General features: G+C 48.7%; 1 protein-coding gene across 1 annotated transcript; it reads left to right on the top strand.

Moving 5' to 3' along the window:
• Positions 1 to 298: 298 nt before the first annotated feature.
• Positions 299 to 27,970, top strand: LOC143167231 (uncharacterized). Its single transcript, XM_076352424.1, has 26 exons — positions 299 to 430; positions 1,287 to 1,343; positions 2,197 to 2,279; positions 2,857 to 3,022; positions 3,746 to 3,852; positions 5,138 to 5,365; positions 5,948 to 6,044; positions 6,538 to 6,636; positions 7,620 to 7,781; positions 8,088 to 8,266; positions 8,707 to 8,889; positions 9,838 to 9,982; positions 10,266 to 10,412; positions 10,599 to 10,829; positions 13,079 to 13,272; positions 15,563 to 15,690; positions 15,897 to 16,066; positions 16,875 to 17,054; positions 18,215 to 18,349; positions 18,690 to 18,833; positions 19,285 to 19,416; positions 20,899 to 23,418; positions 24,953 to 25,108; positions 25,535 to 25,648; positions 25,818 to 25,865; positions 27,764 to 27,970. The coding sequence occupies exons 1-26, from the start codon at positions 332 to 334 to the stop codon at positions 27,968 to 27,970; spliced, it is 6,111 nt and encodes a 2,036-aa protein (XP_076208539.1). The 5' UTR covers positions 299 to 331.
• The last annotated feature ends 5 nt before the right edge of the window (positions 27,971 to 27,975 follow it).

A 27,975-nucleotide genomic window follows, 5' to 3' on the forward strand; every position in this document is an offset into this window, starting at 1 on the left:
TGAGCAGAACTCGCTGGAGCAAAGCGCTGCCGGGGCGGCCTCTCCCCCGCGGCAGCACCGCAGCCCGGCGCGGCACCGTCAGCGAGGAGCGAGAAGGGAACCGCTGCCCCAGAGCGGCCCGAGCGAGCCCGGCTCTCCCGCCCCGCGGCCCGGCTCCCGGCCGCGCCCGGCGGGCAGGGTGAGCCGCTGCGCCCGCCCCGGCAGGCGCCAGGCCGCGGCCCGGGGCCGCCTGAGCGCGGTCCGCCGGGGCAGGCCGCGGAGCAGCCCCCGACGCGGGGCCCGTCAGGCGGCGGAGCCCCGCGGGCGGCGGGCCCGGCTGGAGAGCGGGGGCATGGCGGCGCGGAGCCAGGCCTCCCTGCGGCGCCGGCTGCAGAGCTCGCAGGAGGCGCAGCACCGCCAAGCGGTGCTGGTGCGGAAGCTGCAGGCGAAGGTGAGGAGCGGGGGCGCCTGCCCGGGGGGAGCTGCCCGGGGCCGGGCCGCGGTGGCGGGGCCGGGCCGCCCGCGCCGCGCGGAGAGGGGACTCGGCGGCGGAGATCTCGGGGGGCGAACGCGCGGCCCCAACGGGGCCCTCCCCGGAGCTGCTGCGGGCGGGACGGCGCCGAGCCCGGAGCTCGGGGGAGGCGCCGGGGGCCGCCCGGCTCCGCCCGGCCCGGCCCGGCCCGGCCCGGCGTGCTGGGCGCCTCGCCCTGCCGCTGTCACCCCCCCGAGCCTCTCGTTGGGTCTTTTTCGCACTTGGGTAAAGATGCCTGGCTTGCAAACGCCTTTGTTTGGCCCCGTTAGCAGGGGGCTGTCCCAGAGGTAGGGCTCGAGCCGGCGGGGGTGGTTTTGGGCGGCCCCGGGCAGAGGCAGGCAGCTCTGAGCAGTGGCTGAGCAGGACTGTGGTCAGAACTAACTTCACCTGCTCAATATTGAAAAGCGATTTTGAAAAGTCATTTCTCTAGCTGCAGGGACCCACTGGGCTTTTAGCCCGTTGGAAATACTCATTTGGGGTACGTGGTGGCCATAGGCCGGGCATGGCTGGCTAAGTCTGTCTCATCATTCTGCTTGCCATCGCTGTCTTAGGATGAGCAGATAGTACTATGTGTGAAAGAAACCCTGTCTCACTTTCTTTAATACTAGGGAAAGTGAAGCTTCCCTATACCGTAAGGACTTCTTGTGGACTGTATCAGCAGCACTGTGAAATGTACTGTGCTTGGGCTGTAAAGACTTAGAGAAAAGCTAATGCAGGAGGAGCCGAGCCTCTTACAAGCTGCATTGGCTCCTCTTCATTCTGTCTGTCCATCTAGGTGCTGCAGTACCGGACTTGGTGTCGAGAGTTGGAGCAGCAAGTGGAAGCAGGAGGGGTGAGTGTGTGCGGGTTGCTACCTAAAGACAGTGTATGTAGCATTCGTTAACGCAGACAAAGAAAAGCTCCCCAAAGCAATGACAGAGGAAGACAAGATTTTGCTACCTGAGGGTAGCATATATCTTTATGGGAAAGGTGGTACGACACTGCAAAGACACCACTGCAAGGACACATATATATAATCACAAAGCAAATACAATAACCAACAACCTTTCAGCTCACAGTCCTATACTCAGTCCTACATACCACCTTTAAAGAAGCGCTGTAAGTTTGCCCGTCCGTGTTTTGTCCGGTTGCCATTCTTAGAGCAGCCAGGAGTCCCAGAAATGCCAGTCCAGACAACGCTATCAAGAAGGATTTCAGTTTTGTGAAAGAGTGCTTTATTGCTGGAGTAACATTTTGTCCTAGGTCTCAGGAGAGGGCTGTACTGCCTGTTACATTATATGGCTGTCTCCGAAAAAGAATCGGTTGAAACGTAGCATTTTGGAAGGCAAGAATGCTGGCGTTCAACATACAGAGCTGGCTCTGTGCTTTTCTTTCTGCTTCACGGCTAAAGTAGACCTAGGAAACGAAGGGCAGGAGAGCATTCCCAGGCTCCAAGTCGAAGTGAGCGCTTGCGGTCATGAGCCTAGGATACCTAGGTGTGAGAGTGCAACAGTGGGAGACTGAGGAGAGCTGCTCACATTGAGTAACACCCTTCCCCTCCCTTCCTCTCCCTAGTCACGACACTGTTGTGCCTGGAAGAAGCCACGAGCTCCTGAGATACCCAACAAATGGAGGGGAAAGCGATGGATGCTAACAGTAGTGAAGGGAACACAAGAATTTGACTAAACATTTCCTTTCTTCTTAAGGGATCCCTTCCAGGCAGGTGGGAAGCCACAGAAGACCACAGCCTGGAGAAAGCACTGCTTCAGGTGGAAGAGGAGCAGCAAAGGTACCCGGAAGAAGCGTTCCCTCGTACTTGGTATCCTGGATGCTCATGGAAGTGAGGGAGAACCTGTCAGTGCTACCTAGCCTCCCCGAGGGAAGCGGCTGGCCAAGCTGCTTTGAAAGGAGAGAGGTCCACAATCTGTTTTCTGTGGTGCAGTAATAGTGTTGTGTGCTGAATGGCTCTGTTTTGAGCGGGGGGTTATTCCGGGTGACCTCCAACGGTCCCTTTCCAGCCTAAATTATTCCGTGGCTCAGTAGGTGAGCGACTCAGGACAATGCTAGAGAAAGGTGACGCATCCGGAGATCAGCAGCAGGAAGGGGAGGCAAGACGTTCACTGTGGGCATCATCAGCGTTGACGAGGAAGGGGAAACCAAAATTGTAGATGGAAGTTGAAGGCTTAAAGCAAAGAGAAGCAAATGAGTTTGCCATGACAGAGAGATCTTAGTTAATCCTAGAAAGCACTTCTACTGCCTCTCAGTTTGACAACAAAGTCAGTGTTGAGGGAGCTGGAAAATCACGGGGATGCTGCTTGTGGATAGCAGTTGTTCAGTGACCTGATTGCTGTTTCTCCCTTTCCAAGGTGTGAGAATCTGGCAGAAGTGAACGCTCTCCTGCGGGAGCACCTCGATAGAGCGAATGAGGTTAATTCAGCTCTTAAAGAAGATGTTGGAAAGCTGACGGCGGACTGGATGAGGGCCCGTCAGGAGCTGGAATTGAAGGAGAGTGAATGGCGCAACGAACGTGAGGTAGGGATAGGCTACAGGAACGTCAGATGTGCTGCCAGGGTGGAGTGAGAATGCATTTTATTTCTGGCACAGAGAACTTGCTGTGTGAAGTTGTGGCTCTGTTGAGGATGTATTGGTGTTGACGGGCAGAAGGCAGGGGTGTGAGATGGAGGAGTGTCAGCAAATTGTGGTGATGGAAGATGCCCACCTGCTGTGACCATACTGCTCGGTCTTAAAGGCAAACGCTTGCTGTTGCTGGGCACTGCAGGGCAGTCACACAGGACCGCTCATCTTTTTAATAGTTCTTAAATCTCCGTCTAGAGCAGTGGAGACCGGAGAGGTCTGTGTGTTTTCGGATTCAGAGTAGCCAACCGAAGAACAAGACAGGCCTCCCTTACCAGCGGCCTGCTGTAAGCAAATCTGACACTGGTCTTGGAGGGGCTTGTTTTTGTCTTCCTCCACCAAGACTGTTAGACACCTCTGCAAGGCGAGGTGATGAATCATGATCAGTTTGCTCTGCTGATATCCACTCCTGCAGGAGAAGCGTGGATGTTCCCTTCTTCGAAGTCAGGTGGCAGGTCTACTGAGGATGCTTCTGTGGTGCCTCTTCAGTCCTTGATGCCCCTGTTGCAATAGTTATTAAAGGAGACCTGGTGACGGTGGTTGTACTCTCTCCTATCTGAAAGACTTGTACAGTGACAGTGAAGGCTCAGTTGGCATTTCTTTCTGTCTTTGCATGTTTAGCTTTATGACAACTGCTTGAGGGGTGAACATAACCGTCTACTCAGCCTGTGGCGTCAGGTGGTAACCTTCCGCCATCATTTCCTGGGAATGAAGACTGCCACTGACCGGTGAGTAGAAGTTAAGGCTAGATGTCTTGCAGACAAAAGTGTAGCTTCCCTTCACACCCGCTTTTTGAGCCTCGATGTTACGTTAGTTGCGGCTAACGGTATGATTTCTCCTTTGACAGTCTGAAGCAATGCCGTTAAGCATGCTTTAGGCTATTTTCAGAATCATTTTGTTTGATGCTGGTTTTCAGATAAAACTGTGGGGCTTGGGCTATAATCAATGCAGGGGCCCTAAACAGATGAACTTGACTATGGTGATGTTTGGGCGTATTGACACAGACACGGGCATATATGGAGACATTGGAAGCGACTCACCAAAGCTATGCGTGCAGCGTGTAGAGCAGTCCATTTAAAAGAATGACTGAAATCTGCCTTAAGTCTCACGGAGTTTCTTTTCCCACTGCTCCTGATGGGAAGATCACTCCTGAATAGATCTATTATTTTTCTTCTCATTTCCAGCTTACATTTATTCTGGTCAGTTTGTATCCGCTTATTCCTGTACCAGCATCGTTGAGAGAAAGAATAGCTCCTCCACCCTGTTACTGCGTTTATCCAATTTATTTTGCTTCGTTTGATACCTCTTTTTGTGATTGTTTTCTTGTTCTTGGGCTCTCTGAGGTTCCTTTCTCACAGTTGCCTTCTACACAAGCAAAAATAGTGTAGCCTTAATAGTACCTTCTTCTGGTGTCAGCTTGCAATTTCAAACTCTGGGTTACTGTCAGCCGTTTACCTTATTTGATTATAAGCTTTCCTTAATGTGAGAGTGTGCCTGACCTACTATTTAATTCTTGTATTGTTTGTGGGTTTTGTTACAACATTCTAGGCTTATTCTTACACCACCTTCCTGAAACGTTTATTATGTAGCTATTGTCACGAGCCTCTTAGCAGTGCAAGTGCTGATAATAATGGGTCGCTTAGGGCTGATCCCTTAGGTGTAAAAGCCGGGGACCTTGGTAAAATTCCTTACATCTGTTAATGATAATTAGAGTATGTTGATAAGAGAGAGCAGGAGCAACAATTAGTAAGAGTAATTAGAGGACCTTGAAGCCTTCTGGCTGTGCCATACATGTCTTCTTATCTCTGAGGAGAAAACAGGCTCATTCCTCAGCTACCCAGTAGACTCATTGCTCAACTGTCAAGATGAGTCCTGATCCCAAAGTGTCAGATGAATGACGAAGATGTCATCTTTCCTGCCAGCTTTTACTGTTGCGCAATTACGTGCTTCAGAAGTGAGTCAGCTGATAAAGATGGTGGTGTGAAGATTAGCTCTCTCTTTATTCTTCTTCAGAGATTTGTCAGAGCTGAAGGCAGAGCAAATGAGGCTTTCTGGAGCTATACTTGTAAACTGCTCCCGTCTAAACTCTGGCATACACCTCTGGGAGTCCATCGCTCTGGGCAGACCTGTCCTGAAGGATCAGGCACAGCAGCAAGCGGAACAGGAAATAAGCCAGAAGACTCAGGAAGTGATGTGCTTACAAGTCAGGGGGGACCTGGAGAAGAAGGAGCTTCAGGACAGGTAAAGGTGTTTTAAACTTTGCTGTTACCAACAACGTCTTTTGTGGCTGCTTCCTGGATTCTTAGATGGGCTGTGTTCACATTTAAAGCACACCCATTCTGCACAGCCCTGTTTCTGTCCCCAGTCAAACCACTGCCTTCAACAGAAAGGGTAGAAAAAACCGTCTGACTGACTGAGTAAGACAAGACTGGAAAAGAGATTGCATATTACAATGTTTTTGCTGTTAACTGGTTCTCGGTGAGAAATTAAGACCAGTATAAAGGGAGCTCTGTCTCTTGTACAGCCCTTTTGCTATCCAGAACTGTGCTAAAGGGAGTTGGGAGGAATTTGCCCAGGGCCATCATAAGCAATGTAGCACCTCTGTACTGACAAGTCCTCCTTGCAAGACTGAGTGCGGAAGGCCTTTGGGGCAAGAAGTGCCATTTTGCAGCATCAGGCTTTTTAACCTGTAGAGATGAACGCTGCCTTTGCTGTATTTTCTGGGTTGAACTTTCTCTGCTATGCTTCTGGGAGCTGCGTAGCTCTTTAACAGGTGATGGTGTGCAATGCTTTTGGAATGGCACGTGGACCTTCTCTTCTCAGGGTGATGGAGCTCTCGGCCTTGCTTGTACAGTCTCAGAAGCAGAACGAGGAGAAGGAGAAGACCGTGAAAACGCTTAACGACACTGTCGAGATTCTAGTATGTTTTACCTTTACCTGGGAGATAGCCCAGTGTTTGCTCTCCAGCCTTAGCACAAAGAGGTGTGGCTTGCTCAAGAGAAGGAGCGGTAAAGATGCTAGCTGTATGGGAACATCGGGCGCACTGCCAAAATATTCCTTGTGTGTTTGGCACACGTGGAGTCAGTCCAGGTGCAGGCAGTGGCAGGGGAGCTGCAGACAATTCAGGTGTCTTCCTCAGGGGGGTTGCACCAATGCAACCAATTCTGCCTGTGACTTTAAGTCTCTCGGGATCAAGGTTCCTTGGAATGGACGGCTTCATAGCAGCCTATAAAAACTAGCTGTTGGTCTTTCTCTTCTTAGTTTTAGCAAAGAAGAAATTGAATAGATATGGGAAGGAATACACTGGAATCACCAGGGCTGAGGCTTATCGGCGTGACAATGCTACTGAGGATGGGAATGCTACAGAGGGGAGCAGCTCTTCCCTGCCCACCCTTTCCTTATTCTGTTCTCAGGAAGCAAGTTGGTTAGAGAAAGAATATGAAGCTGCATTGACTACGAGAGCCAAAGAAGAGAATCTTTCCCTCCAGAAGCTGATAAAAGACATAACTGAGGTGAGTACAGAGTTGGGACCACATCCCTGTAAATTTGACTTAAAAGTACTTGAGGAAGGCAACAGACTAACCCAGGGAACAGACAGAGATGTTGATTACTGTCTATGTTAACTGCTACTGGCTGTCTAATTTTTATACCACTTTTCTGACATAAAACCTGTTATAACTTCCGAGTTGGCTGTCCTGTGACACTTCAGCTGAGTCGCTAGAACTTTCAGTGCCTTTGCCTTCGGCGTCCCGCTAAGGTCTCTCTTGGACTGTGCTTTCTGAGTTGGCTACGTGACATTTGTATTCCAGTGTTGCTTGGAGGCTTCCCGCACCCTCCTTGAGCAATGACGCTGTTGTTCTTCAGATTTTTATAAAAGGTCACTGACTCAATCGATGCACTTGCCAGCTCTGCTCCTTCACTCTACATTCACTGACCCCAGAATCGCAACTGGTCTAAGTGTTTAGGGGTAACTTTAACTTAGTCCTAAACTTCGCTCTGTGGAGGGGGGCTTAGTCGTCAGATCTTTTACGCAGCCTCTCACAAAGTCAGTTCTTTCCCCTTAGTTAGTCATTTTTATCCTCTTGTGCTACTGCTCAGAGTAATTATAAACATTAGCTTTTTCACTGCTGTTTTCCAGTAGTCATCAGCTTCCTTCTTCCCTGGGCAGCGTTACTGTTTCCTTTCATTGCTGTTTCCCGTGTTGATCTGGTGCTTGTGTATGTGGCTCTAAGAAGCTGACGGAGACCAAAATCATTCCTGAGAGCTTCAAGAAACTGAGCGTTCAGGCAGCCTCCAGCCACTTCACACTTGTTTCTTCGTGTTTATAGTAGCTGTATTCAGAAACCCCTGGAGTACTTGTGGCCACGGGGACAAAACTTCTTTGTTGACTGAAGAAATGAGAGAATTGAGTTTTTAACGACTCTAGGGTGAAGTGGGGGGAAAAGGAGAAATAGATAAAGAAAACCAAGAGTAACAGCTTGATGTGGGCTTTCAGGTGGTGTTAGATGACAGTGACAGCACGGTCAGCATTATCTGCACTGACAGTTCCCAGCATGCAGAGTCCAGCAACGTCCTCCCTTGTCTGAGCTCCGTTGATGCAGAGCATGCCTTTGTATTGGTTCAGGAAGCACTGGCAAGGAGGCGAGGAGCAAGGCAGGTGAGAATTTCTGCTTGTCTTCACCACTGGCCACAGGCTCAGCTGCTAATGCCTCACTTAGCTTGAAACCTTTCCGTTTCCTTAGCCAGTTTCTTTCTAGCCTTCCCACTCTTGGTACCGTATTGCCTTGCCAGTCTCACCAGCTCTGTGTCCTAGTGCTTTTCTCTCCTTGATCCCCACCCCCTCATCACAGCTTTTGCCTTCAGGTGAGCTGTCTCTCTGCTTGCTTCTTCTCCCAGCTACCTGGAGCCATCTTCCCTGCTTCTTATTGCTTGTTTGTGCTCTTTCCCTGCCCATTCCTTGCAGGCCCTAAAAGAAGAGCTTTCGGCCAGGCAGGACTCTATCAATTTCCTGCAGCACCAGCACAGGCAGCAGGAAGAGCAGTGCAGGAAGCTGCAGCAAAGGCTTGAGCAACTGGAGGAGGAATGCAAGACGTCCAGCAGCCACCGGCAGCACCTCCACTCTCTGGTAGAAGCACTCAGAAGGTGAGTGTTTCCTCCTTCTCCTGCGTTCTAGAGGCAATCTGCTTCCAGTTCTGGGAGTTCAGCGGCGTTATGGGCAAAGAACTCGCCTGCCCTACCACGTGTATGCCTCTGTTGGGCACTTTAGCATCCTCCTGTCGCTGCTTTTCATGCTCTGTTGTGAATCCTAAGGCTGTCTTGGCGATACAGAGCGGTGTTGGAATACAGGACGCCTCCCTCTCAACATGCTGCATCTGTGAATTCCGTTCTTTCCTAGCCGCCGCTTCTCACTGAACGAAGGCAAAAGCCTGCTTTCCTTTCTCTTTCCCTCTTCAGTTGCCTTGTGAGGGGAAGAGCAAGTTCTTCTTTACCGTGCTCCCCACAACTCCATCCTGGAATGACGAAAATGGGGCCCGTGACTCTTCAGGCCTCTTCATTCTTCTAACTGAGCCTTGTCTCTGCAGTGACTGTGCAAACCTCGAGAAAACCAGGGAAGAGCTACAGCACCAGCTTGAAGTAACGGAGCAAGAAGCCTCGCGTCTGCGTCAAAGTAACACTGAACTGCAGCTGAAGGAAGATTCGGCGCAGGGGGAGAAGGTGGAGCAGCAACGGACGATGGAGAGAGCGCGTCGTGACCAGGAGCTCCTGTGAGCGTTAAAGCTTTCTCTGGGCAGGGGTGGGCGTTGCTGGACTTTAGGAGGCCCACTGTAAAAGAATGAATTCTGCATGCTCATCATTTGTAGCATAGAAAGGTGAAGGGAGCACGTGGGCAGGTCTGGCTACCTACTGACATACAGCATAGCTGCCTCCTTGTACTTTCTTTATGACCCTTTAAAAAAAGCATTCCAAACCCGACCGGAGTAGTTGATGACAGGCATAAGCGGAAACAAGAGAGGTTTGGACTGGATTTCAGGAGAACAAAAAATTGAACCATGAAGGCAATCATGCAGCAGAACAGGTTGCTCAGAGAGGTTGTGCAGATTCCATCCCTGGAAATTTGGAAGACCCAACTGGATAGAGCCTTGAGCAACCTGGACTGATCCCACAGCCGACCCCAGCTGCTTTGAGCTGAAGACTGGGCTAGAGGCGTCCTGGGGTCCCTGCCAGCCTGAATCATCCTGTGATCCTATGGTTATTGCATTGGAAATTCACGCACATCTCCTCCCCCAGTAGATTGCAGGCTCTGTCATTGTTTCGCTGCTGAAGGCAAGAGCAATTGTGGGAATATTAATCTGGACTTAAAAAGTCTGTCTTACCCAAAGAACAACTTTGGAAAGTCTTGTATCCGATGTACCAAAAAGGAGAGAGAGAACCATCAGGCAGGAAGCCGTTCAGTTGAGAGTACCTGAACTTTTTGGAAACGTTCTGTGATTTCTGGAAGCTTGTTTCACTTTCTCAATGACGAATGTTTCACCTGCATCAATGACAGAGAGTGATGCAGCTCTAGTCAGGAAATTGCAGCATTCTTTAGGTGTAAATAGAAAGCTGTTGGAAATCATTCTAACTGTCATATCTGGGACATAGTATGTGCTCTTGGTTTTGGAAATGAGAATGTTTTTACATTAAAAGCTTGTTTGTCTTTCCCCTTCTCATAGACTGAAGGACTTGGCTGCACTTGAAGGAAAACATTCACTATTACAGAGTGAGTTGGTAGCCGCGAGAGAGACACTGGAGGAATCGCACCTTCAGAGGGATCTGCTGAAGCAAGAGAAACATGAGCTTGCCATGGCACTGGAGAAGGTGTGGTCACCTTATTCCTAGGTAGCACCTGTGGGAGAGGGAGTTGTGATAGCAGGACCACCACAGATGCTGTTTCTGGCAGTAGAAGACAGGGAAAATGTTGTCCTCCTTCTTGGAAAATGGTGATCAGACCACACAGGCTCTTTGGGGTAGTTAGTCCCCACGTGCTTACTGGGAGCGCGGAACTGGGAGTATGTCAGAGACACACAGGGGATGTGGAGTTGCTGCTTGAAGTCAGGGGTTTTCCTGCCTTTGTTGTCATGCTGTTCTTTTGTCTCTCCAGGCAGAGCAGTCGGTAGCAGAGTTGACAGGGGCTCAGAATAAGCTGAGTGCTGAAATAGCTGAACTACGTGTTGCAACAGCGAACACGAGCGGTATCAATGAAGCTCTTGCACTGGATAAAGCGCAACTGAACGAACTTGTGCTGCAGGTGAGCAGAGTTGCCAAAGATCTTGCCAGGTGTTCGTCTCCAGCTGCTGCTTCTGCTCAGGCTTCTTGCCTTCCGACAGTATGACTGACTGAGTATGGAAATGTTGGTCTTTTTCCTGTCCAAGCCAAACCTTCTTCATAGTAACTCTTACTGTATTTTATTTCCTCTGTGCCTCTGTGATTGTAGCTGGAGCAAGAGAATGAAGTTCTGTCAGGAAAAGTGGACGGGATGGAGAGAGCAAAGATCTCTGACCAGGAGAAGCTGAACTTGTGTAGAAGAACAAATGAAGAGCTCTGTGCCGAGAAAGCCCACCTGGAGCAGCTGCTGAAGAAAGCAGAGGAGCAACAGGAGGGGCTGCGGGTACAGCTGACGGTACTGGCAGAGGAGAAGGAAGAAACCCAAGAGAAACTCAGTCAGGTGAGACCAAAACCGTGGTGCTTCTGGGTGGGCATTTGGCTGCTTGGCTCAGTGAAGCTGTTATCTGTTGGATTCTGCAGTGTTTTTGTCAAGGAGACGCTTGGTAGTGCTGGAGGTCAGAAGGCTTTGTTTGCTTCTTTTTGGAAACGTGTTGATGGCCTTCAGAGCTGTTCTGCAATTCTCCGAGCTGTCCTCTGCTTCTACAGATTCTTTTGATCCACCTGTCTGTGTTGGTCTCTTTTTTGGCTTTTGATAAGCTGCAGAGAGATGATTGTGTTGCCCGTGAATCTGAGCGGGGCTACTGCTCTCACATGTGGCAAAAGAAACAAACTGTGTAGCTCTGAATCCTTTTTCTGAGGCAAGAACAGGGCTGCATGTTTCTATTTATGCTTTTTGTTGTGAAGTCTGCAACTTTCAAAACTCCCATTTGTTTGAGCCTAGAGAGCGGGACAAAGCTGCAAGTCAGTGTCTGCTGTCTTGTATTGCTAAGAATGGGAATGACATCTTGAAATTGTTGAAATTGTATTTTAAGACATACATGCAACTTTGTGGCTGGAAAGCTGCCTGGGGGAAAAGACCTGGGGGTGTTGGTCAACAGCCGGCTGACTATGAGCCGGTAGTGTGCCCAGGTGGCCAAGAAGGCCAATGGCATCCTGGCTTGTATCAGAAATAGCGTGGCCAGCAGGACTAGGGAAGTGATCGTCCCCGTGTACGCGGGGCGCTGGTGAGGCCGCACCTCGAATACTGTGTTCAGTTTTGGGTCCCTCACTGCAAGAAAGACATTGAGGTCTGGAGCGTGTCCAGAGAAGGGCAACGAAGCTGGTGAAGGGTCTAGAGCACAAGTCTTCTGAGGAGCGGCTGAGGGCACTGGGGTTGTTTAGCCTGGAGAAAAGGAGGCTCAGGGGAGACCTTATCGCTCTCTACAACTACCTGAAAGGAGGTTGTAGCGAGGTGGGGGTCGGTCCCTTTTCCCAAGTAACAAGCGATAGGACGAGAGGCAATGGCCTCAAGTTGCGCCAGGGGAGGTTTAGACTGGATATTCGGAAATATTTCTTCACCGAAAGGCTTATCAAGCGTTGGAACAGGCTGCCCAGGGAAGTGGTTGAGTCCCCATCCCTGGAGGTATTTAAAAGACATGTAGATGTGGTGCTTAGGGACATGGTTTAGTGGCGGACTTGGCAGTGTTAGGTTTACGGTTGGACTCGATGATCTTAAAGGTCTTTTCCAACCTAGACGATTCTATGATTCTGTGAATTGTTAGAGCCTCTTTAGGCTTTGAGGAAGAAGATGAGAAATAGGTGATCGCGCAAGACTCTTCACGCTGGACTAACTGATTTCGGTACCCTGGCAAAAGAGCTAGGGAGGATCATGTCACTGTAGGAGACTAGGGAGTTTGTCATCATTTAAATGTCAGTTTCATAATGTACAATCTTGGGTATTATGGGATAACTTTGAGAGAATTGTTTGTTTCTGATGGTCTGTTCTCTGTTAGATAGTCTTAGTTTTGGAGTACGTGGTATGTTTGGCAAATGCACAGCAGAGGTGTTATACTGAAGAAAGGAGCTAAAAAATCATGGTTAATCTTCAAGCTTGAATACCAGCAAGGTATATTAGACACCTTCTTTGTGTAAGACAAGTAAACAGTATTGTTGACATGAACTACTGTACAAACAGAGTCTACCATCTCTCTGGCCACGTCAGCCAGACTTTCATAAATCACTAAATGACACTGCTGACCACAAGGGCTGTTTCCCTGCCAAGCGTCACCTCATTGCATCCAACTGCTTTACACGCTGCAGTAGGTGACACTTTGATCTTTTTTTTTCTAGAAGGAGAAACCATGTGTGTTTTCACTTTCTTCAGCGAGCAAAGTTGCTTTTGCTCAGCCTTTCCTGAAAATTTCCAGCACTGGAATAGATTCTAATAGAGTTTTAGTTTGCAAGGTTCTGGAGTTCTGGAAAAGGCAGTATTTTTGCATGAAAACACGTAGTCCGGGGTATGTACGTTTGTCGTGAAGGAGCTGTCTGGTCCCAGGCAACCCAGTATGGCCTTACTCATCACTGTCAAGTTAACAGTGCCAGTGCCTTTTGGCAGCCCAGGGTATTAGCGCGGTATACAGCAGGTGCTCTTAAGCTTTCAGCCCACAGTACAGGAGCTCTTTCTCCTCGAGCTGATTCAGAAGTGGCACTGGCTGGCTCTGCAGAGAACTCCAGAGAAAGGCCTCTAACTGTATTTTGTCCCGCTTTCAGGTTTACCGCCAGCAAGAGTCGGCTAGCAGTGGTCTGGAGCAGTTGCGCCAGGAGTCCTCTCGCCAAGGGCATGCACTGGCCAAGGTGTCCAAAGAGAAGGAATTGCTGGTGCGTGAGAAGGCTGCCCTAGAGGTGCGACTGGCAGCCATGGAGCAGGACAGACGAGGCCTTTCAGAGCAGCTGGCAGAGGCCAGGTAAAGGCAGGGAGGACACCCTAGGCAGGACCTTATTCAATGTCTGTAGTTATAAAGGTGGTAATCGTTGCATGAGGATTTATTGCATCCTGTGTGCTTTTCAGATGTTTTCACCTTCCATGGACAGAAAATGGAAGAATCTCGAGGGGGAAAAAAAAAAGTATACCTTGATTTGAATGTTATTTTTCTGACAGGTAAAGCTAGCAAAGCTCTCCTGAGCCTTGCGCTCATGTTTATGCCCCGTTGCACATTCCTGTGTGAAGTCCAAAGCCAGCCAACTTGGCTCTGAATTGAGTAATCGTTAAACCATGCAGATGTTTCCTGAAACCTGAAGTTTCTCCCTGGTTTTGGTTTCTTGTTCTGCATTTGAACATAGATCTTTCCTTGTCAAGTAGTTTGACATGGGATCGTCAGAATTCAAGGCTATTACATACGGACGTTGTGAGGAGGACACTGCCATTTAGGGTGAAGCTCGAGGCTCACGCTGAAAATCTCGAGGGCCTTCTGTTTCTAAGCTAACTCTTGTTAAGTGTGGTGCAGGACCTCGAGTTGGTTACACCAGCAGCAGGGAAACCTCTTGTGAATTCTCGACAGTCTTCGGGGATTCTTGCCCATCACTGATGTCTGGGTCCTGTACTCCTCACCACGTGTCGTTTAGAGGCAGATGCCATGGCGAAGTTATACAGGGAAGGAACAAGATTCTCTGCTTCTGCTGTATCAGGTTTCTAAGACCAAATGTGACAAGTTCTGCTTTTCCAAAAAGAAGAAAAAAAGCATCGAGACGTTTGTCCTCCTCTTAGGTGTTTTTTAGAAGACTCCTGAACTTGCAGAGCTGTACAAATGATGTTTCACAGATTGTTTGGCATGCTTCTTGACTTTTACACTTTACCACTCCAGAGTATGTTGTTAGCGAGGCTGATAAACACCATTTTGACTCAGTGTGTTTCCTGAGAGCTGCTGCTTCTTCTGAGCTCCAGCTTCTCTTATTTGATCCAGCTGAATTATGTTTGGTCAATTACTGGGCTGTTATTAAGTGATTAGATGTTCAGTTCCTTTTTTTTTTAGAAAAAAGAGGGATCAATTATTTTGTTAGAAAGAGATAAACTAGTTATGAAGAACCTTTGGCAATAGATAACGAAAAAATCAGCAACTATTCTTGCCAGATGTTGTTCTCAAGAGCCTTTTGTTGTCACGGTTTTGGACTCTACCTTTTCTGTTCTGTTTTAGAGACTGACTTCTATTTGTCCTTAAAACGGGGCACATTTACCTTGGACTGCCAGAGATGGGCGTAATCAGAAATAGTGCTTGTTCTCCTTCTTGCAGATAGAGCCTCCATTGTCCATCAAAGCAGGGAAATCCTTCTGTTGTGGGTTTTATTGTTGTGCCACTCAGGTGCCCCTTTACCTTGAAGGATGTTATCCTGGTCGCATGCCTGTACTCGGGAGGCAGCGCTGTGTATTGTAGGAACGTGGCACACAGGACGCTGTGTTAGGTCAGGGAGGTAACTGCAGCTCCTGGTTCCAGAATCCTGTGTGTCATACGCACCAGTTGGTTGAAGTCTATGGATGTAACAATTTGCATCTGCAGTACTACAACTTCCCTTTTAAAGAGCGACAAGTCATTTGGGCTACTGCTTACTTAGTTAGCAACGCTTAAACAAAGGGAGCAAGTGTTTCTCTTGAACTTCCAGCAGTTTAAACTAAAGGATACCTGTCTCTCCCTTCATATAGTTCCTGTTCAGATAAAATCTCGTTCTGATTTCTTCCAAATGCTGCTACAAGCATGAGACTTTACCCTCTCATCTGATGTATTTCTGGAGTCCCTTTTAAATATAGGGAGTCTGGAAAATTACCTACCTATACCTACAGTATGAACAGCACTAAAAAGTCACGAGTCAGCCGGGGAAATACTCTTGTTCTGTCCCCCTGCAGAGCAACTTGGAAGGGCTGAGGAGATAAGGGCTGTGAGCAGAGGCTGGGCTTTTGCTTGCTGGCACAGACTTTGTGGGCACAGCTACCTGCGTGTCACAGCAATTTAAGATTTGGCTGTTGAGATCAAATTCGGCTGGGCTTTCTGTGTTATGCTAGGTCATGAAGAAAGCCTGGACATTCCCTCGGAGGGGCCCGCATTGCTATTTTAAACGGTAGAAATATGTTTTCTGTATACAAGTTTCCGTGCAACCCATTTTCCGTACTCAGGTGTAGGGATCTTGAACGACTTCTTACTGGAATAACTCCCTGTGGGCGTCAGGAGCAAGCAACTCATTTCCCTCCGTATTCACAACTTGCAGGTCAGTGAAGGAGACCCTGGAATCCAGCCTGTTTGAGGCTCAGCAGCACTTATCGCAGCTGGAGATCGCCAGGAGTCAGCTTGAGATCCAACTTCACACAGTCACGCAGGCCAAGGAGGTGATACAAGGTGAGAGCCTCCTGCGCTTTGTTTCTGGTGATCCCCCTACCTAGGGAAGGTGGTATAAAAAATAGCTCTCTGTCCGCAGTGCTTCTGAGGAGTGAAGGAGATGGAGGCAGATCCCTCCTGCACTGAAATTCAAACGGCTTAAGGTCAGTAAAGTCAGAACCATTGTTTGTGTAGACTCTGAATCTTGCCATTTGTCGTGTTTGCAGGGGAAGTGAAGTGCCTTCAATGTGAGCTGGAAGCAGAGAGATCTCTCGTGAAGCAGGAACGGGAAAACATGGCGCAACAGCTCTTGCGGACAGAACAGCAGTATAACAGTACCCTCAAACTTTGCGAAACTGATCATGAAGTGGAAATAAACAAGCTCCTGCAAGACCTGGTAGGAAACAATATGCTTCTGAATTCTTCAAGCAAGCTTTGTGGGCTGACTTTAGAAGACGACTAGCCCGAGCGTGTGAAATGGCAGCAATCCCCTGTCATAGGCCACACGTTGGTAGGCCAGGCAGCAGAGCCAATGGCTCGTACTTGAAGGCACGTGAAGACCCACAGGACTATGCTGGGACAGTAAATGCAGCCACAGATGCAGTGTGGGCCTAAGACGAGTTCAACAGAAGGTTGGACGGTCCCCACCCAAAGCGTGGCAGCCAAGGGGTAGGATCTTACCAGACTCCCGTCTACCATGAAGTAGACTCCTAACATTGCTGCCAACTGCAGTCACGGAAACTTTGTTCCTTTCTTTCTGTCCTTTCACGGTTGACAGAGGTATTATCTTTGGGCTTGAAGCTTATGGAACAGGCCCCTTGTTCCTGGTACTTCAGTTCGTGGCCTGTCTTGTGACTAGGGCATCAGGGTACTGGTCTCTTCCTCACCCTGCAGTCCATCTGCACCTTTTCACTGATGAAAAGGGAGGTGAGCTTTGAAAATAGAGACTCTGAGAATAGATAGAAATCCTGAGGAGAGAGGTGCTAGGAAACAGGCAGCCATCAGAGAGGGGAAGGTAACATCTCCTTCTCTTCCACCTGCTGACCCTCCTTTTAAGTTCCTTGACAGGACACGATATATGGAGGGCACAAAGCCGCCACTGTGCACTGTTCAGGTCGGGGGTTGTGGGGGAGGGATGAAGCTTCACATTTTTTTGAGGAGCTTGGCTGGGACTTCATCTTGAAGTCTTTTCCTCCACTCATCAGGCAAGCGAGCGGGAAGGGCACCATTCAGAGCTGCAGGAGATGCTGGAGCAATGGGAAAAGGAGAAGGCAGAGACAGGAAGGGAGCACGAGAAGAAGCTGTTTGATATGAAGCAGAAAGTTGCTACCGTGCACGCTCAACAAGAAGAGGAACGAACCAGAGTCGAAAACGCCAAGCAAGAGGTAAAGGCTGTGAAAGGAGAATTTGTGTGGTTCTTTGCAAAGCTAGAGCTGTGGGAGATGACTGGATATCGGGCTGTGTGGAGCATGCCCTACATGTTTTCTACATTGAATTTGGTGAGGTGAAAGGCATGCAGGGCTACCTTTGGGACTAGGAATGAGACCTCTCATAGGAAGCCAGGCAGAAATGTCACCTTTCATTTTAGATTTTTGTGCTGCTATTGTATTCTGGTTTTTCTAAGAGTTACCTCAGAGTATCTTCACTGTTCTCTTAACGGTCTTCTTTTGACGTTTACTGATACGTGTTTATAGCCTTAACTCCATTAAAGACCAAACTGAGTTTGTAGGACTGAATCCCCATGAGGATGGGCTTTTTGTTTGGGGAGGACGGGGAGGGGCGCAGCAGGATTGTTGACAAAAGAAAAATCTTTTTAAAGACTCCTCTGAAATATTTCTGGGCAGTAAAACAGAGGTGTCTTCCGGGCTGTGTTTTAAGTCACTTGCTGGTAAGCTATTTTGTGCCCAGGTCTCCTGTGCCAGAGCAACCCTGCGATACGCTGAGAGTCCTCCTTGTGTCCTACCCAAAGTCCTCTTTATGGAGGCTGCCTAGGGACAGCAGTACCCCCAGCTGTGTCTACAGGTATTGAAATGACAGGGCGGCGCTCAGAGATGACAGTGTGTCCCTGTACTGTCAGTACTTCTTTGGTAAAGTCTACTGAATACCTTAAAACCGAAGTAATTTTCACCAAACCTCACTCAGAGTACATGAGTTTTCTGAAAGAGCTGCTAGCTTCAGCCCTCTGGCAGCCTTGTGTTTTCTCTACCGCTAAGTAGGTGCAGAAGTCGCTACTGAAAGACAAACAGGACACAGCGCAAGACGAGGGATACCCTCACCAGCAAGGCGAGACACTTGAGAACTGCCACGCATTCTCCTGTTAGATGACTAAGAGTTTGTTGGAGATTCAGTCGCAGATGGACCGTGGATGGACCATGTTTATACTGCCAATCTCACTTAGGAAGCTGTGTCTCCAAGTGGGCAGATAATGACCTAGGAGACCAGCAGCACAGTGCTTTGAGACCGTGTGAGCCCATGGGTCTTTGAGTCTTGCCACACAAATTTTGTATGGGAAGTTTAAACCCGTCTTCTCTTTGTTTCTGTGCAGGTCCTGCTAGAAAAGGAGCGTGAGAAGAATGCTTTATTAGAGACGCTACTCCAAACGCAGGGAGAGCTAACAGAAGCCTGCCAGCAGCTAGAGCAGCTCAGGCAGGACCTGAAAAAGCAGCAAGAGAATGGGCAGGTAAGTCGTTGACTAGTAGGGTAGGTTGAAAGAACAGGCAGTTGGCAATTGGACGTAAGCTGAGAGAGAGGCTGAGGGCCAGGTAACAGAGTGAGGGCAGTAACAAGGAAATAAAACGTAAGTCCTGGGACTGAGGAGGCAAGGACTACTGCAGGCACTGAAAGCACAGAGCCTGGTAAGCTCCAGAGATCAGCAACAGGAAGGGTGGGTTACAGTGGAACCAGAGCTGGGTAGAAAAGCAGAAAGAAGTGGCTGAATGAATGTGATTTTGAGACAGAAAGAGGAAAAAGCTGAACCCGATGGCAGGTCCCAGTAACTTGCTCTCCGTTTGTGTTTACAGAACATCACAGAAAAGCTGCAAGCAGAGCTGCAGCAAACTCGGAGTAAGATCAAGGCAGTGGAGAAGAGGCACAAGGAAGAAATCAAAACCATCAAAGAGGAAAAGAATGTTCTTCTTCAGCAGAGGGATGCTCTGCAAAAACAGGTGACTGAGACAGCAGTAGATACTCTGGTCATCAAACAGGTGGTCTCTCCCCTTCTTGCCTTTCCATTGCAGAGCAGGCTGATGGGGTAGTCCCTCTGACTGCCATCATACTGTGGTCTCCAGCTCAGCTGGTCTGAAGGAGGCTTACTGGTCAGCTGAATCTCAGCTGCTGCCCTGGCCAGATGGGCTGCTCCTTTTGCCTGTTTGCCAGCAATCATCAGAGTGGATTTCTGCTGGCCTGTTACTGCTAGCCTTGTTTTTTAAGGTGGTTTTTCAGATGAACATGGTGACGCACTTAGATTGTTAAACAAGCTGGCTGTATCCATTGTGAATCTGGTACTCTCACGATAGGGTGAAATTTAAAGTTGTCCTTTCCCTTTCCTCACAGTATATGATATGGCTGACGGCGACAAGCTGTAGTCTTTGACTGCTTTGTTATGTTTTACTTGAGGTGGAAGAGTTGACGTCTCAGCTAGCAGCCTCCGAAGGGTCTCTAAAGGAGGAGGCTATGACTCTACATCAAGAGGTGGCGTCTTTGGAAAGGAAACTCGAGAGCACCGAGAAGCAAAGAAAGGATGTCCTGGTGAGGCTGGCAGATGCTGTGAAGGGCCATTTCTTACATATTTTTTGGCCTTCTGTTAGTCATTCTAAGGAGCAACTTTTTTTTGTGCTTTAACTTTTCCAATTGCATTCTCCTGAATAAGTAGGAAAAGATGCCGTAGTCATATACGACTCAGTTACGAATCAGGGTGCTTATTTTCCTCAATTCTGAAGGTTTCTGCCCTTGAAGCTTTAGTCAAAGTAATTTTCAAACTTGTCTCTATTTACATTGCATGGTTTGGGCAATTATTTGTGTCCAAAATTTCTAAACACCTGGATCTGGAAAAAGGGGTGAGAAGACAAAGTTTGCTAATAATAGAAAGCTGTTCAACATTGCCCGTCTGAGAGCAGACAGCGGGGGGAAAAATGAGACATTTGAGAAACAAAAGTGCTGATCCAGCTAAATATGTATGTCTGCAAGGGGAAAACTAGTCCCGATTTGAAACACGGAATGACAGACTGTGACCTGACCATTACTCCTTCGAGAGGGGGACAGTGGCCTTCTAGAGGATGGCACCACGAAAATTCTACGCAGTAGAGGTCCAGGGGGGGAAGTAAATGAAACGTTGGGGTTGTTCTCAAAGAAAAAAAAGGGAAATCACATGTTGGGGTTGTTCTCTCTTCCCTTCCTAATAGAGAGAACATCATCGTGCCACTGTCTAAATCATGCTTAGTCTGGACTTGAAATCCTGGCTGCAGTTCTGGCAGCTCCTCCCCAAAAGAACACCCTAGAGCCAGCAGAGGTTCAGCGAAGGGCAAAAGGGAAGATGGGACCGGCTGAGTAAGCTGGGAAAGACGCAGCCTAAAGAGTGGCGCAGGAAAGGTCTACAACATCCTGAGAGGCAGGGAGAGAGGGGGCAGCGGTCGTTCACTCTCTTGTCCAAGAGATGAACGAGAGCCATCTGATGAAGGTAGTGAGAGCCACGCTGCAAGCAAATGACAGGAGGTGGTATATTTACAGCAGAGCAGACCTGTTGAACTCCTTGACGAAGGGTGTTGTAAATACAGCAGGTCTATATGGGGTCAGGAGGAGACTGAGAAAGTTCTCACAAGCTGGAACAGTGCTGGGGTTGGGGAGGGGAGGTATCATGTAAGTCCACCCGACTCTTAGGCTTTCTTCCCTGGGTGTGCACTTACAGGCACCGTTACATACGGGAGACTAGCCTAGACAGTTGAGCCAGTGCAGCTGTTCCTACATGGTCGGTATTTTCCCACTCCTCCATTTACAATGACTCCAAAAATCAGTTATGGACAGAGTTTGATAGATACAGTACAGTTCTCAAATCTTTTTTGAGTGACAGTAGAAAATTTACATCGAACAGGGAAACCAACTGAAGAGCTCGAATTTTCTACTAAAAGCTCCAACTTCAGCCCTTGACTGCCACTGGAGCAGGAGTTCCAATCTAGTATGACAACCAAACATATATAGATGGAATTATTGAACCTCTTCCTCCCTGTTCTGCAGCATGACCGGGACAGACTGCAAGCACTTAAAGAAAAACTGGTATGGGAGAGAAGACTCCTTCAGGAATCAGTCACAGCCTCCGAGACCCGAGCAAATACAGCAACAGATATGAATCACTGCCTTGAACAAGAACTCCAAACTACACTGTCTATCTTAAAAATTAAAAATGAGGAAGTGGAAACGCAGTGGGAGAAAATCCAGACGCTACAGAAAGAGGCAGCAGAGGTAAAAGCTTTGCAGGAGAATCTCACTCGTATGACTGCCATCCTGTCAGAGAGGGAGGGAGAAATGAAGTTATACCAGGAACAGATGAGAATGCTGGAAAAGCAGAAAGAAATGCATAAAACTACTCTCGATCAGGTTATTAAGGACGTAACAGAGAAAGAACAGAAGACAGGATCCCAGCAAGAACAGATACAGGAGCTGGAGAAGCAGCAAGAAAAACAAAGGATTGCTGTAAGCAAAATGAACAAAGACCTGGAAGAGAGAGACCGGGAGATCAGATCCCAGCGAGAACAGATACGGGAGCTGGAGAAGCAGCGAGAAATGCAGAGGACTGCTGTCAGCAAGATGAGCAAGGCGCTGGAGGAGAGGGACCAGGAGATCAAATTCCAGGAGGGGAAGATAACGATTCTGGAACAACACGGTACCTCACAAGTGAGAAATCTGCTCGTGGATCTTGATCCTATGAAAGGGAACTTGAAGGAGAAAAACATAGAGCTTATGTCTCTGACCCAGCAGATCCAAGAACTGGAAAAGGAGAGAGAACAGGTGAAATCTCTGCACGCAAGCCTTGAACACCTGAGGGCAGTTCTTAAGGACAGAGAGAGTGAGTGTGCTTCTCAAAGGGAGCAGTTCAGGCTCTTCCAGCAGTACAAGGATCAGCGAGAGGGGCACCTGCAAGAGCTTCATGGTAAAGTAGAAAAGATGACACTTGCTTTATCTAAAAAAGATCAAGAGCTTGAGTCACAACAAAAGCAAATCCAGGAAGCTGAAGAAGTCATGGAAATGCAGTTAAGAACTGTCCGTGACCAACTGGAGCAGACCTTAGAAACCTTGAAAGAAAAGGACAGGCTCATAGACATCCAAAAGCAACAAACACGGAACTATGAGGAAAAAACAGAAGAACGGATGAATGTCTTACAGAGAGACTTAGAACACGCTAAGGCAATACTGAAAGAAAAGGATTTCATGATTGAATCTCAGAAGGAAGTGATTGAGACCTTCCAAAACCAAGAACAGGACTCTGCACAGCAGAAGGAAATTCTGCATCATCTTCAAGTGGCACTAAAGGAACAAGAGCAAGAAATTTTATCCCTTAGAAAACAATGTGAGGCATGCAAGGAAAAGGAGGAGAAGCGTGAAGCTGAGCAAACAAATCTTCAAGCAACAAAACTGACTCTGAAAGAAAGAGAAGAAAAGATAGAGGCTCTGGAGGAGGCTATCTCTAAGCTTCAAGAGCAAAAGGAGGAGGCAGCGATGCAGACTAAAGCCATACTGCAAAAACTAGAATATGCTGAACCTTCTCGAGAAGCTAGAGATCAAGAGAGGGTGTCTTTGCAAGAGCATGCCCAGGACCTTCGAGAGCAGAAGGAGTTAGAAGGCAAGCAGGCCAAGAGCCTACAGCAGGATCTAGACGAAATGAGCCACGCAGTGAAGAACCACCGCTTGGAGTGCCTCAGGCAGACAGAGCAAATGAACACGTTCCAGCCTGGTGAAGAAAGCATGAAAGTAGCACTAACATCATGCCAGAAGCAAGTGAATCTGCTTGAGGAAGCGGTGAGGAAGAGAGATGAAGACAATGAAACTCTTCTGCAAAAACTCCAGCGCCAAGAAGAAGAACTGAAGACCTTGCAGAATCTCCAGCTTAGGCTAACCAAGAAGAATGAAGAGGTTAGACACCACAGAGAGCAAGAGAAGCTCCTGGAAGCAGCCTTGCCTGAGAGGGAACGAGAGACCAAGGCTCAAGGTGGGCAAGAAGAGTTAGAAGAGGAAATAAGAGGTCTTCGGGAAGATCTCCAGCACGTTCGGCAGACTCTGACAAAGAAGGATGCAGAGATCAAGTACCAGAGAGGCAGAGTCAGGTATTTAGAGAAGACTCTGACAGGCAGAGAACAGGAGCTTAGGAGGCAGAGTGAACTCCTGAAACAACTAACATCAGCTTTGCGATGGGAAGATGAAGGCGAGACCCTAAAGAAACAAATCCAGAAACTCCAGAACTGGGAGGCAGAGGAAGCAGAGAAGAGGAAAGTTCTCCAGGAGAGAGACCGTCTCTTGAAAAGGCAGGAGGAGCTAACCCAGCAGCTGGAAGATGAGAGGAAAGCAAAGGGGGAAGAATTGGAGCGTGTGGTGGCTATTTTGAAGCGGAATGAAAGCGGAGAAATCGAATGGAAAGAGAAGGCACAAGCACTGACTCTTGCCCTTACCAGGAGTGAAATGGCCAATGGGACTCCGAGGGAAGAAATAGCCATCCTGCAGAGTATGGTTTCAGAGAGGGACAAGGACCGGTTTCATCTTCAGGTAGGCACTGTGGCTGATCATCAGTCAACTAAAATGTCTGTGAAGGATTCTAAAGACGTTTTCCATAAAGATATGGGAATATATATTCCCATACATATATGACCTGCTTGGCCAAAGAAACCACGATTGCGGCCAGCAGGCTTGCCTGTCTTTCTAGCTCCGTCCAGAGCCCATTCACCTGCCAGAATGTTTTCTGTCAAGCCCAGAACTACTGGAAGAGCTACAGAGCTTGCCGTTAAAATTAAAGCAAGTCCAAAGGTTGGGGGTGGGTAATTGGTTCTCTCCTATCTAGGCAAGCTTAGCCAACGTCTCGCGGTTAGGATTTGGCATGGAAAGGAAAGGGCACAGTTGACCAGACTAATGCACTAAACTTAGTAGAATTTTGTAACGATGGCTGAACAGCAGCTGCACTGATGGTGCTTAGAGGATGCTTTCAGAGACGTCGATTTCTGAGGTACAGCTTTTCCGGTGTATTGAAAAGAATGGAATTCGTACCGTTGCCTGATGAGGTTAAAGGCTTCACTGCACATGCAGGATGTACTTGTGCCGCAGTCCAAAAAGCACGAAGGCGAAGTTGTGTGGATTTCTCCAAGGTGATCTGACTCGGGTACTGCTAGTGGAACAGCTGCAACAGCCTGTGCTGCAAACTTGCCTGGGACTCTGCCAATACTTTTAGCATTACGTTAGTCCACAGGCATGTAGAAACTGCTACTAATAAAATACTGTATTTATGCACTATACCGTTGTACATGACTTGAGAAATATTACTGCCAGCCTGATCAGGATGATGACGGGTATTGTGATCTGTTGATGGGAAGCAGACAAGGGCAGGGAGCATGAAAACAATGGGAGATTGCAGTTGCATCCGTATAGATCAGGTATGCAACAGCATTAGATCAGGTAATGCGCTTGCATCCGTATAGATCGGTATAGTGCTGATATCAAGACTACATTTATAGATGCTGTCAGAGAGCGCTTCAAGGAGCACTTGATGAACTCATCAAGAAACCCACGAGGGGGGAGGTGGCTCTTGACTAGGTTCAGAGCAGTGCACAGGGCTTGGTTGATAATGGGATTTTTTCAAAGAGCAGTTCTGTAATGATGATGTGACAGGTAAAGGGAATAGAGAACAAAACCTTGGCATTTTATCACTGCAGAAACGCATGCTTCACCCACATGTTGTTTGGTTGTCCGAGGACAGAGCGTAGAACTACAGATAGGAGGATATACAGTGAAGGTCAAAGAGGATGACCAAAGATGTTAGATAGCTTCCCTAAGAGCAACATGTCGATGTGGAAGTCTTCATGACGGACAAGAAATGGCTGAGAGAGAGGGAGCTGGAAATACTACAGACCTTTGTGAAAGCATGAAGTGGCTGAATAGGAAACGAATGTTTCCAGTCTCTCTCGGGAGGAGAAGAAGGGACTTGGCACTGTCCATTCCTGAGTCCGGTCACTCTCCCCGACGTGTTGGTTCTGGCCCTCCTAACCTTTATGTGGCACCAGCTCACGTAATCTCCTCTCTGAACACCCAGCAGGCTATCGCAGAAGGGGAGCAGCTATCGTGGCTCTCGGAGAAGAGACTCCTGTCGCAGCGGCTGGAATGTCTGCAGCGAGCAGTTGCAAGGCTGGAACATGAGAAGACGGAGCTGAAGCAACTCAACGCTGAGCTCAGGAGGACTCTTGAGCAGGTAAAACAGGCTCTCATTGCCTCTGCAAAGCCTCACGGTCCTCTGGAACACAACACGTTTCCACAGGCAGCACTTTGGGGTCCTCTGTTTGTCTCCTTCCCTCTCCCACTTTCCCCTGTGGACACACACTTTTGTATTCTCTCTCTCTTCTGGCACCCCGCTGCCTTCACAAAGGCACATTCACTCCGGAACCACCCTTCTTGCCCCAGCGTCCCCGTACACACCCATTTGACTCTCTTGTGTCAGGAACTGTTTCCTCTTGCGCTTTCTCTTCCATAGTCTACATCGAGTGCTTTTTGCCGCCAACGTTCTCTGGTGCAATTAACGGTCTCTGAGCAGACATCTCCTTGCCATGACGTCCAGAGGTCCTTTTGCTCCTTGTTTGGTGGCAGGTTTCTGTGACCCTTTCTCCTGTCCAACGTGCAGGTGGAACGTGAACGGAGGAGACTGAAGAGAGATCACGGTGGTCGGTCACTGCCAGATGCATGCGGCTTTTCTCTCTCCGAGTCTGACCAGCACAAGATGCCTGCTTCTAGACAGGTGAGAACAGAATCTTACTTGGTGGGAGGAGGCTCTGGCCACACGGAGCAACGATGGCAAATCCCAGTGGCAGCAGCCCCCCAGTATAGACCTAATAGAAGTCAAATATAGACCATGGCCCTGACCAAACTGGAGGCAAAAAAAAGAAATCCTTGCATTTTCTTCACAGGAGGAGTCTCACGCTCGCTGCAGTCGATTAGCTGAGTTACAGAACCAGGTGAGGAGTAGGAAAGCTCTCATCAAAAGCCACTGTGGCTGTACTGATGGGCACAACTTTGCATGATGCCACAGCCCAAGTTTTGTTTGGCTGTCAGGAAGTGAGTACACCAGGCAGTGTCTACACCAGGTAGTACCAGTTAGACACACCTCTTGGCCACGGCCAAACAACATCATTCACCTAGGTCTAGTCTCTGACTTGCCTAAAGGGCAAGTGGGAGAAGGATTGGAGGAAATTCAGAAAACTGGCACTCGCCTGAAAGTAGAGACTATTCTAAGGATGTTCCCCTTGAGCTTACTCATCTTGTTGACTGTTTCCATTTTCCCTTGACTCCGTTAACAGTGGAGCTTGCATCATATCAGAGCTCCGGGGATCTGAGGCAGTGCCAGAGCTTATAGCCTTCAGGCAATCGTTAGTGTCATACTGCTATGCTGTGCTAATCGTGATCCCAGTATCGGACCGAGTCAGAGACCTAAGCACTGTATGGACATGGGTTTTGTCAGTGCAAGAACGTACATTCCAGCTACTGAAGCCTATTGCATCCTTTGACAGTGGTCTTGGCAGTAGCAGCAGTCGCCAGACGTCTCTTCCGTGTACTTTTATGGGTCTGGTACACCCTGGTCTCCCTGAGGAGGCGAATCTTCACAGGCGCTCAGGGCGAAATGCATATAATATTTGTATCGGTAGACTACATGATGCTTAGCTCCGGCAAGTGAGCTGAGAATACTGCTGAAGCCATCAAGGTATATCTTAAGGATGTTTTCACCAGGAAGCCTCAGTGTCCGAAGTTCTGTTGCTACAGATAACTAACTGAACCCCCTTCCCCTTGTGACTGACTGTTGCGTCTACCTGCACCGTGGACCCACTTCAGCAGTTCAGCAGTTCAACGGAGGTGCTCTGCTCAAAGAATAGTCCTCACCTGGCTGGTTAGGGCACTCCTCTGGGCCTGGGAAACAGCAGAACTGGAACTTGATCTCCCACTTCCTGGGAGATGCTCGTAGCAGCAGCTGGCCACTTCTCCCACTCATACCTCTGGGTTACCTACCAGAGCGTGGGAGGGTTTTTCAGGCTTGCAAGCCCAGTTTCACAAAGGTGCCCTTATTATTTCAGAGAGAAGGTCAGATCTGTCCCTCTCTTCAGTGGTGGTGGTCCCCAGCCTATGCACAGAGTTCGTTGTGAAGTCCCTTTGATGTCTTACTTTCCATGTGCATCTCCTCCACTCCAGAGCAGGCAGAGGGCAACATGCCAGAGCTGCTGTGGCTGCACTGCACTGCAAACCTAACAGGAGGTGAGAGCAGCTGGGTCTCTCCCACCAAAAAGCCCAGCAGGCAGAGCTCCGTGTTGTCAGGAAAGAATAGAATCTGAGGCGTTTCAAGGCCTCAGCAGTCCTGTAAGGCTCATTTCCCCCCTGGGCTTTGTTCATCAGGTTATGCTCTGCTCCTCTGTGAAATGCTCTGAAGTTAGGAAAAATGAGAGTTTGCTCCCTTTTCATGTGCTAGCTGTCACGTTTTTAAGCTGGATCGCAACAGAACAGTTCTTCAGTACCTTGTGTAACCAGTAGCCCTCCTGCTGAGGAAAAAGCACGTGGAACTAAGGTGTCGGTAGCCCGAATCTCTCTTTTGAGAAAAAGAGTTGGGTTACTAAACCCTGTAGGAACCTCTCTCCTTAATATACATGTAATGTCTCGGTGTTGTACACGTGAATGGTATGCCAGAAAGAAACTCGGAACTGTTGATAATCTGAGTTTGGTTCAGGGTGACTCTGGGAACCTGTTACTTCCCATTCCACAACGACAAAGTGTTTGTCAGGGCTGGAGTTAGCGGGTGCGTCTTCCCCGACGTCCGCAGATGGTCCTAACAGCGTGGGCTTGCCTGAGCTCGGCCTTTTGCCTCTTTCAGGTGTCCCTTCTGCAGACGCAGCTGGCACAGGAGCGAAAATACAAGCAGGACTATATTGAGTGCTGCGCCAAGACCAGCCAGGAGCTGTCAGACCTTCACCAAGAGCTGTCTTACTCCTTAGCAGCTGTGGTCAGGGAGCCCAGAGCTGCTGTTCTGGAAGCAGAGACTCGGAAGATGGATCGGTCTCTGAACCTTCATTTCCTGTAGAGGAA

The sequence above is a fragment of the Aptenodytes patagonicus genome, chromosome 14, assembly GCF_965638725.1.
Source record: "Aptenodytes patagonicus chromosome 14, bAptPat1.pri.cur, whole genome shotgun sequence".
Classification (NCBI taxonomy): domain Eukaryota; kingdom Metazoa; phylum Chordata; class Aves; order Sphenisciformes; family Spheniscidae; genus Aptenodytes; species Aptenodytes patagonicus.